At 39.9% G+C, this 11,280-nt stretch overlaps 1 protein-coding gene across 1 annotated transcript in view; it reads left to right on the top strand.

Moving 5' to 3' along the window:
- The first annotated feature begins 431 nt into the window (after nt 1-431).
- The window catches only part of ZSWIM5 (zinc finger SWIM-type containing 5), a 144,634-nt gene continuing 133,785 nt past the window's right edge, over nt 432-11,280 (top strand). Inside the window, exon 1 of the mRNA XM_007420221.4 lies at nt 432-1,243. Coding sequence (XP_007420283.2) covers nt 568-1,243 — 676 coding nt within the window. The 5' untranslated portion in view covers nt 432-567. The remainder of the gene's footprint in view (nt 1,244-11,280) is intronic.

The following is an 11,280-nucleotide window of genomic DNA, read 5'->3' as shown; positions in this document are numbered from 1 at the left end:
ACTTTTATTTCCAGCCAGGACGCAGCCCATGAAGGACCGTGGCGAGCAGATTCCGGAGCAGAGCTCTCGCGCGCCGCGAAGTAATTCCCCGTGAACATTGTTCCCGCGGCAGTCGTGCTTCCCTGAATGCGAACAAAAGCATTCCCTCTTCTCCCCCTTTGCAGTCGTTCAGCGCAAGGAATACTCGGCACTATTGTTACAGGGGAAATCTCGGTCAGATTAAGAATGGGAAGTGCTGTGAGGGTGTAAGGGGGAAAGTCAATCCGTGAAGAGACCCCCGCCCCCACCCCACCCCTACGCAGGTTGCAGACAGGAGAGGGTAATTGTTCGAGCGGGGGGGGGCTAAATGGTAGAGAAAAGGGCCACGTGATACACCCTCCCTGCCTCCCTCCCGCCGCGGGTCTCTGGGGCAGCTGCCCACGCCGGGGTGCCCGTCCACCCTCCCTCCACTCCGCTTCCCCGCCGCCGCAGTCTCCTCCCTCTACCGCCCCCCCCCGCGTTCGCAGGCGGGCGGGCGGCAGGCAGGCGGGCAGGCACGGGCTGGAACTCAGTGGGTCGGACGCAGCCATGGCGGAGGGAGGCGAGGGAGAGGAGCTGCTCCGACCGCCGCTGCCCGCCGCGGGGTCGCCGGGACCCAAGCGCCTGTGCTCGCGGGTGGTGGGGGCGGCGACGCTGCCCCGACCCGGGGTCTGCCCGGGAGGTCCCGTCGGAACGGCGGCGGCGGGCGGTGGCTGCGGCGGCGGCGGCGGCGGGACGCGCGGCTGCTGCCCCCCGGGCGGGCCGGGCACGGGGCCTGGCTGCGGGCCGGAGGGGGCGCTGCTGCCCCTGCTGCAGCCCGAGTCACTGCTGGACGCGGCAGCCAAGCGGGTGGCGGGCAGCTGGGCCTTCGAGCGGGTGGAGGGCCGCTTCCAGCGCATCCCGGAGCCCGTGCAGCGCCGCATCGTCTACTGGAGCTTCCCCCGCAGCGAGCGTCAGATCTGCATGTACTCCAGCTTCCAGCCCGGGCGACCCAGCGGCAACGGGGCATCCGGCGGTGCCTCAGCAGCCGCGGGCAACGGGACGAGCATCGGAGTCGGAGGGGAGGAGAGTCCGGCGACCGTCCCCGGCCCAGCTGTTCCCTCGGGTGCGTCCGGCCCGGCCCCTCTGCCGGCCCCGGCCAGCGCCGCCATCTCCGAGGGGCTCCCGTTCCGCAGAGGCATCCGCCTCCTGGAGACGGGCGCCGTAGACAACGTGCTGCAAGTGGGTGAGTGAGTGCCCTGCCACGGACCGCGGGAGGGGAGGTCGCCCCTTCTGCCCCCCCCTTCCCTAATTCCAGATATCCTTCCCGTCCGCCCTCCCCTCTGTCCTTTTTTCTGCCCCGTCTGCCTCCTCCTCCCGGCTGCCCTTCCGCTGCCCTCCCTCCTGTCAAGTTCCATTCCGGTTTCAAATCTCGCCCTCCGCTTCGCTTCGCTTTCCACCTTTACCCTTGCCTTCTCCCTCCCCCCTCGTTTCATCGTTTCTTTCTCCCCTTCCCCTCGGTACCTCTGTGCTCCAAGACCCCGACACCCCCAACACACACACACACACACACACACGATCACAGCCTTTTGTCTGCTCTATTTGTCATTTGACAGTACTTCCCACCAGGGCCAGCCCTGAGAGCTGAGATTGGAGGACGGAAGGGAAGGCTATATGAGCTGTGTTTTGTGGCGATTGAGAAAGGAGCAAGCACTATTATTATCGTTATTCCTGTAACGTTATTGGTAAATAGGGGTGTTGCTAGTGGTTGGAAGGCAGACATTGGTGTGAAGTCTCTGAAAGCATTAGGCAGCTGCCAGTTGAGTTGCTGAACTAGACAAATAATACACCTTTCACCCAAATTATGCCTGTAATGTTGCTTTCTTGCCCAGCCACCCCCAACTGTCCCCTCCCCGCCAGTGAGAGTGGGGTAGCCAAAAGGCCAGATGAGGATCATCACATAAAAGGGCAATTTGGAGAACTGTGGAGTCTATACAGTAGTGCTTTTAAAATGGAAGAAAATGCTGCTTTCCGCCTAAAGGATTGTAACTCTCCTGGACTGCAACAAACAGTATTTCTTAGGAGGAGAAAACAAAAAATGTTTAACTCTGACAAGTGCCTGGATAGCTAACAGTTTATTATTGCCTTTCACTTAGTGTGAAAAGATATAGGTAATATATTCCAGTACTGCATTTTTTATTCCATTGGAAATAAAAAAAGACATGAACCCTTTGACTTTCTTGACATTCTGCACAAAGTTCATCATTACTAGGCCGATCAGGGGCTTATGAGTGACAACAAATGTTCTTCCCTGAAATCTTTTTTTTTTTTAAATCTGGTATAAAATAATTTGATTTGCATTGTTAATAGAGATAAATGAAATGAGTGTTCTCATCAAAACTAGTATCCTGGTATAATTTGTTTTGCAAATCTGAAATGTAAAATTATTTTGTACTCAGTCTACTGTCATTCATCAGAAGTAAGGTTAGCACATCCCCTTAATTCATTTTTTGTCATATAGATTTTTTTAAAAATTCCAAATACAAAGAAGGAAGGGTACAGTGGTACAATCTAGTCCTAATCCAAAGGACAAAGATATTCTACATTGATTTTGCTATCATACTCTGATATATTTACACTGCCAAAATGGTAATTAAATTATTTTGTTGGGGTTTTTTTTCTGACAGGGACCAGTTTTGATAACAGATCCTTCGGTCATTTAAGAAAGAAAGGGTAAAATGAAACAATACACATCATAAAAGAAATGAGTCTTCATCCTCTCTAATAAAATGTTTAATTGTCTGCAGAGTTTGGCATCCCTACATGATAGAACATTTCAGACTGAAGGAAAAAAAACAGCATTAAATTTCTTATAAAATAGGATATTAAATTAGTAATCATTTGGTATGTGAATGTTGGGGCTAGGAATTTCAGGATTGATTTAATGTATATAAAATAATTTGGACTGAATTTTTAAAAATATTTTTATGGCAATAATATGTACCACCAAGTACAACATTATGGGTAAATTATAAGAAGCTTGCTCTTATTTATAGGAATCTCCAAGCCACGCTAATTTCTTTAGTATATTATTATCAATATTTACTGCGGCAGTTTAAAAGTGCTTCCTCTAAAATGAGTACTCTTAAAACATAGGGAGAAAGTAAATGATTTATAACTAACAAAAGATTATTTTGGCCTCTTGACTATAATAAAGTTTTATCTATCTAAATCACAAAGACAAATTTCTTGAATCTGGAAAGAAAGGAATAAGTTTGTAAAGGTGTTTCAGTAGTACAACCATGTTCAGTTTCAGTGTAAATCAAATTATCTAGGCCTTTTGATGCTTATACAGAAGGTATGGGCATTATTACAATATCTTTGCCATTTTATAGTGCCATGATTAGTTCAAATATCTTGAGACTTGCAGATAGTAACAGAACTCCTTATATTGCCAGGTTCTGAATTAATAAACGTAAACCCTAGATGCAGACTGGTACTTGTTAAGTGTTTTTTAAACGGATTATTCACCAGTGTCAGAGAGGGTTTACTTGTTGAACTATGTATCATGAATGTGTGCTGCATGCAGGGATACAGCCTATGCAGTCAGTGATAGTAAGGAGAGGTTTTCAGTTGCGCTGATGCTCTGCCTCAGTTTCTTTTTTTTTTAATTTGCAAACCATAAACTAATTCATAACAGGGCTGGGGAAAGAGATGAAAAATTGCTAACTTAATAGAGGGAGGAGTTAGTGTCTATCTGCATAATACTACAAGCTCTTTGCAGAGAGGGTCTGAACAATAATTTATTAAAACAAAAATGCTCTGAAGTGATAGATGTTTATCTTGTGCAGATGGTGGGCATAACTCATTCTGTATCTCTACAGGTAATCACATCTTTTAATGTAAAAAGGGGCATAAACTTCCCCAGCAAAGAAGTTCGTTAGGCCTAGAAATATTTGCACTGAAATTGGAAATTTAATGCTTGGGTATATGGGATCATTATATTTTAAGGGGAAAAAAAAATCCCAGGTGTACAATCAGTTCAGTTGTCGATTTATAATAAATACTAGCTCTAGTTCTGTATTTCTTTATGATACTATACAATCAGTGCATTTTTTATGTCTCTTCATACCTGGTAAAATCATGTGAATACAAAATTAATATTGTTTCAAAATAATATAGATCTTTAAAAAACAAACTGTCGTGTATTTGTTCTTAAGCAATCAAAAATAATAGAGGTGGGCAGGATAAAATTATTTTTACACTTAATCTTTTGGTACCTGCCATTCTGAGCTATATATATATTGTATGGTCAGTTTATCATTCTTTCATATTTGGAAAAGCAAACACAGTTTCATTTTGATTTAACTAAAGTCATTAAATTGATTTTTCATTTTCAGAAAGCTGCTGGACACAAGCATCTTTGTCTTTTAATAAGCACATAATAATACATATTTAGTTTTGTATAGCAGTAGTGGTAGTATTTAAAAATTACTAGATGCATTAAAAATAAAAATGTACAGAATCTTAACATGAAACATGAATATCTGGTTCTGGAAATCCAAAACACTTAATGGTGGATGTTAATATTTAGTAAAATAATTTTCATTGATTTTTTTTCTATAACTGTGTAAATGAGGAATATTTTCCTTTAAAGCAGGTATACTCAAACTTTGCAATGCTGCAACCCCCTAAGTGATAAGTACATTTGTATGACTACCCCTATTAAGGATTTAATTTGGGTTAGGGCTGGGCAAGGAATAAATATGTAACTTTTGTGACGTGTCCTTAACTCAGACTTACTTTTAGCAGCGCTACTAGTAGATTAGCTTTTGTCTTAACCACTCAACATTTTTTCCCATTTTGAAAGGCTAGGAATTTAAAACAACAGATAAAAATACTGAACTTCACTAACAGAGAAATGTCTACAGACATTCCAGAGGCTACAGATATATTCTTATATGTCATGGTAGAAATCATGAGCTGGTGGGAAACCATTTGCCAATTGCAGCGCTGCAGTGATTGACAGATATTTTTGACAGATGGCTTAAGTAGATCCACAGATTAGCCCTCTGTCAAAACTTTCTCCAGGTTTTGCTTCTCACTCTCTGACTGTATAAGCTTGCTATGGCTTTAAAAATATTTTGCAACTCATCTCTAAATTGTTCATGTTTCTCCTGGAAATAATGACCTACATTTTGAGAACCCCTATTCTATGGAGCTGTTGCTTATAGTTATGGTTAATTAGCTATCTGAAATATTATAAAGAACATATTTAAACTTAATACAGTTTGTCTTTCAGTAGCCATGCCTTTATGGTTAAAAGCTAGTATTGTACAGTATTGATTTTTGATATACAGTTATAGAATCATAATTAACTTGGAAATTAAAACATCCCAGCTGGTCAAACACATCCAAAAAAGGGGAGCCACCATCTCTGTGGGTAACTAGCTTTGAACTGCTATGATAGATTTTTTTCCCTAACATTCAGTTGGAAGCTGCCTTCCTGGAACTTAAATCCATTACTCTGTGTCTGGCATTTTGCAACAAGAGAGAACATGTGGACCTTCTTCTGTATGGCATCATTTAAGGTATTATCATATCTCGTTTTCAAGGTTAAAATTATCCCAGCTTCTTCAATTACTGTTCATAGGACTTTATTTCTAGTCTCTCAATTATCCTTGTTGCCCTTTATGGAACTTTTTCCAATTTTAGTTATTTATGTAATCAATGTATATGATCACCCACTTGCCATGTGACCTTGAGTGGCTAGCAAGGGTTAAAAGAGTTAACAGAAAATGGTAAAATAATAAGATATAAGGTAAAACATATTGTGCAGGGGACCAGACACATAATACATATCAGGCTCATCGGACTTCCTGGGCCAGTGCCTGCCAGGTCTTCAGGGCCTTCATAAGGGCTGGCAGGGATGGGACCAAGCACATTTGGGGTGGGAGGGGGGTGGAGGAGAGGTTGTTCAATAGGGCAGGCGCTGGGACAGTGAAGACATGCCTCATGTGTCCTATAAGTTGGCATTATTTAATTGATAGGTTCCAGGACATGCCAGGTCTGTTGGATCATATAGAATGAGCAGAGACAATAGTAGACATATGATCCATGTATAATAAGGCCCAGTGCTCTGAAGGGCTTCATAGGTGAATCCTTTTCAGTGAATCGTTAAAGTTGATGCCCAAAACATGGAAGAAAGGACTGACCAAAACTGACTACTACTTCTTTTTTCTTTGGAAATCGTATGTCTCTTGATGCAATCCAAAACTCCACTTGCTTCTTTGTTTGTTTGTTTGCAATAACATTATACTGCTGCCTCATGGCAATTTGCGATCAGTGATTATTCCAAGATAATAATAGTACCAAGTACCATTACTAAACTAGGTATCCCCTTTATTACACGTCAGTGGTTGAATTTTATTTCCAAAGTGAAGAGCTTTGCACTCATTTATGTTAACTTTAATTCTGTTACTTTCAACCATTGCCTCTGCCAAGATTGTTTTAAATTTTATTTCTGTCTCTTAGCGTTTTAACTGTTATACCCAGTTTTGGTCATCTGGAAATTTGATAAGCATTCTCTCCATCTCTTCATCCAAAGAATCAGTAAAAATATTGAAAAGTACAGGAGCCAGGATTGACTGTTGTAGGGATTGATTGATTGATTGATTGATTATGTGCAATCAAGTCATTGTCGACTCTTAGTGACCACATAGATAGATTTTCTGCAGGTGGTCCTTCTGGTCCTCAACCTGGCCCTTCTGGTCTTCCAAGAATGCACCCATCGCTGCTGTAATTGAGTCCATCTGTTTGCTGTTAGTCCTCCTGTTCTTTTCTTTCTTTCCACCTTTCCCAGCATTATAGACTTCTAGAGAGTTAGGTCTTCGCATGATGTGTCCGAAGAATGGTAATTTGTGCCTGGTCATTTGTGCCTTGTGTGAGACCTCTGGGATGATTTGTTCAGTGACCCATCTGTTTGCTTTCTTGGCTGTCCATGGTATTCTCAGGAGTCTTCTTCAACACCAAAATTCAAAGTTGCACAGGGAAAACCCTTGCCTGCATGATTCTGATCTTTGTAGTTATGAACACATCCTGGCATTTTAATATCTTTTCCAAAGCTTTAATTGCTATTCTGCTTAGTACTAGTCTGTGTCTGTTTCTTGATTGCTGGTTCCTTTATTGTTTATAGTTGATCCTAAAAGGCAGCAGCTATCCACCATTTCAATATTTTCATTGTCAATTCTAAGGCTGTTTATTGTACCTGTTGTCATCAGTTTGGTCTTCTTTATATTTAGTCTTAGTCCCATTTTTTCATTGTGCCCCTTGACTTTCATTACTTGAAGATCATTTGCTTTTTCAACTCTCAGAATAACGTCATCAGTATAAGCACAGGTTACTGATGTTTCTTTCTCCAATTTTAAAACCATACTCATCTTCCTATCCAACTTCCCTCGGTATATATTCTGCATATAGGTTGAATAAATAAGGGAGAGTTTTCAGCCTTGTCTCACTCTTTTGCCAACCTGGAACTAGTCTGTTTGGCCATGCACTGTCCTTATTGTGGTTTCCTGACCTGTGCATAGGTTTCACATGAAGACAATAAGATCTGGGTTTCTTGTTTTTCTAAGCACATTCTACAGCTTGACATGATCAGCACAATTGAACACATTTCTATAATCAGTGAAGCACATAGTGACTTCTTTTTGATATTTTTGGCTTTCTCAATTATCCAGTGTACATCAGCAATAATGTCTCATGTTCCTTGGTCTTTTCTAAAGCCAGCTTTAACATCTGGCATCTCTCTCTCCATGTAAGGCTCTAATGTGCATTGGATGAACTTAAGTATTATTTTGCTAGCATGTGAAATTAAGGTTATAGTATGGTAGTTTGCACATTGTTAAATCTCCTTTCTTTGGCATTAGTATGTAAACTGACCTCTTTCAATCTTTTGGCTACTGTGTAATTCTCCAGATTTGCTGGTATAGCTTGGTTAGAAACTTTACTGATTCTTCTTCTATGGCGATATTTCTGAGGATATTTTATCAATTCCTGTAGCCTTCCAACTTGGTAATGGCCAGATGGCTGATCTAACTTCATCTTCTAGTATTAGAGGTTCTTTTAAGTAGGGAATATCTTTTAAAGTATCTTGGATTTTGTCATTTCTACTGTACAGAATTTTGGTATATTCCTTTCATCTTCATCATTGGTGTCCTGTAGCATGCCAAGTCATATAGCCCACAATTAACTAGTTTCTTAATCCATATCTAAAGGAAATGAAGCAATTTCCATATCATGGAGCAGTTTCTCAAAAGCACAAGCTAAAATCACTATATATTATGTCCATAACATTTCTGCAATATATTAAAAGATGTTACCTGATTAAAACATGAAATAGGTTTTGTCCTTAACAAATCATGCTGGAAATTACCACATTCTTTTCAAGGTGCTTTGTAATCTGCTTGAGAATGTTCCTGGGTTTTGATATTAGATTATCTGGTCTTTAATTGTTTGGATCCCCCTCTTCCCCCTTTTTAAGATAGGGATAACATTTGCCCTTCTCCAGTCATCTAACATTTCATCAGTCCTCCAAGATTTCTCAAAAATAATACTGAAGAGTGGTCCAGACTATGAAGTTGTTTCTTCATTGTTCTAGAGTGCATTTCATCTGATCCTGAAGATTTAAACTCATTCAGGATAAATAGATATTCCTTGATCCTGTTCCCATCAGTCTCTGGCTTCAATCGTGACTTTTCATTCTGCACTTCACAATTTCCTGGTGGAAGACATACTCCTTATTGGAAAATAAACAAAACTAGGAATTGGGAATCTCTCTGCTCTTTCTTTATTGTTTACAACATTTTGTTGTCTTCATTGAACAAGTAATATACTGATTATTTTCATTTCCTTTAGATGTGTTTCTTAGAACATATCTAAATAAATTATTTTTGTTATTTTTAGAATCCTTCACTGACCTCAGCTCACTTTGAGCTTTTGCTTTCCTTTCTTCAGCTCTGTATTTCCAAGCTATCTGTCTGTACTTTGCCTTTGTAACCTGGCCATCTTTCCATTTACTATATGTGTTCTTTTTTGTTCACTGAGCTCTTCTGTAGCCACACTGACATCTTCTGTTGTCCTCTATTTTTTCTCTAATTTGAATTGTTTACAGTTGTACTTTTAGTATCTTCTTTAGGATCTCCCTCCCAACTGGAGCTCCTGCCATGAATCCCTACTTATAATTGTTCTGAGTTAGTTCATTAAAATCCAGTTTCTTGAAGTCCAAGATTTGTGTATGACTACACTTATGTTTCTCTTAAAATAAAAAACCCAGAGTAACATAATCAGCTGATGCAATCATGTAATTATTATAGCATAATTTCACTCAAGGAAAGGTATGTTTATATAATGGTAGATATAAACTTTATCATATACAACATACAAGTAGGAACCTTGGAAATAACTGGATTATCTACTTGGCCATGCTGGAACATGTTCATATGCATTGCAGTAGTGTTAGGATAATTTATTTTTTATATATCACTGCAGCCCTGAAAAGGCTTTAAAAAATAAATTTAAATCCAGATTAAGGCTATAGTCATATACTAAAAATTACCAGAGTAAGTCCCACTGAACTCTGTTGAATTTCTTTCTGAATAGCCATAAATAATGTTCTGTAAGTTAATTAAGTTTAAGTTTCATGAACTCTGTTAATATACCAGTGCAAATCTTGTGCTAGTTTTCCTGGGACTAAGACCAATTTCACAATGGGATTTTTGAATAAATTTGTTTTGGATCATGTTAGTCTGCCTCTTGCAGTTTCTCTATTTCATATTGAGTTGTATGTGATTTTTCATGAATCAGTTTAAATCTCATTATTATCCTATTTCAGGATTGGGCAGCCCTTTTTCCTTCAAGGGCTACATTCTGCAAAGAGTAATTTGTTGGGAGCTGAATAGTAGATGGGTCTAAAGTGGGTGTGATACCCAAGCTTGTTGGACACACTTTTATTTCAGAAGGAGGTATTTCTGACACCTTTTTCTCTCAAGCAGCAGGCTGCAGATAAGAATTAAAGAGCTTTTTTTTCAAGAGGTCTGAATTGATCTGACAAAAGGGGTTTGAAATTAGGCCAAAGACTATGAAATTAGTTCATGTAGCCTTAATAGTTGCCCACCCTCCTCTGGTAGGAGAATATCTCCTATAAATCTATTAGAATTAGGGTTTGACTCCATATAGGACTTTTCTGCTTTGCTTTGACTAACTCCAAATACAGTCAAAGTCAAAGTAGCAAACAAAAGAAATATATGCGTAGTTACTTGTAATTTATTTATTCCATTTTGAGATGTGGGTCTTGTCAAGCTTATAGATTAATCTAGACACATGTTAAGTGTCAAAATTGAACATTTTGAAAATGATAGGAAGAAAACTCAAAAAGGCTAATGTAAAATTTAAGCTAAAAGGAAAAACAGGAAGAAAGTGCTCTTGTCATGATTGTAGTATTGCTTATCTGTTTCCAGTCCCAGTGACAGATCATAGGAGTGCTCACATATCATAAAGGGGCTTGTGAATTGTTCAACCTAAATCTGCACACCTTTTCTTCAAAATAAGTACCACTGATTTTAGTGGGTTTTATTACCAATATAGTCTGAATGCCGTTCATCTTACCTTTCAACTAAATTTGACAGATAAATTCCCCATAATCTCAAACTCGGCAGTTCATTTTCCAGTTAAGTATATTTTTGTCCCAGCACTTTCACTGAAGGTGATGTAGACTAATTTGTGCTATCATTCTTCCCAAAGACTGAAACTTTGTGCTAGGATTTTTCTACACCTGGAGTACCATATAATTCTACCATACAGAATACTAAATTTGTTTTGCATAAGAGGTATCATACAGATGAAGTCTATAGCTGGGAGAGATGGAAAAATATACATTTCTGGCTGATTTGTAGTTGATCATTGAGGAATCTTTGACTCCTTGTGTATAACCCGTAGATAATTATCCTGATGAACTGAAAAAAATTTGTATAACTAGGAAATGAATTTAGCTTGAAAGGACTGTAAAATCCATTCAAATAGCCATCTGTAGATACTGGTATTGGGGTTCTGGTAAAGGACATAGTCAATTCTATAAATCTGAAGTCTGCCTGCCTCGGACTATAAAAGGTAAATGTTCCAACATTTTAGCATATTGTAGACTTTTGAGGATTGCTGGTTAAGTAAACTTTTTGTCTGAGGATTTTTAGTCCCTTGGGAGCCAGTAAATAGATTTTGCAGGTTTTT

This window comes from Python bivittatus, unplaced genomic scaffold, assembly GCF_059951505.1.
Source record: "Python bivittatus isolate LINGU-HERP-01145 unplaced genomic scaffold, Pbiv_v1 ctg000700_np1212, whole genome shotgun sequence".
Taxonomy (NCBI): Eukaryota; Metazoa; Chordata; class Lepidosauria; order Squamata; family Pythonidae; genus Python; species Python bivittatus.
This window is presented reverse-complemented; position numbering and strand designations above follow the sequence as displayed.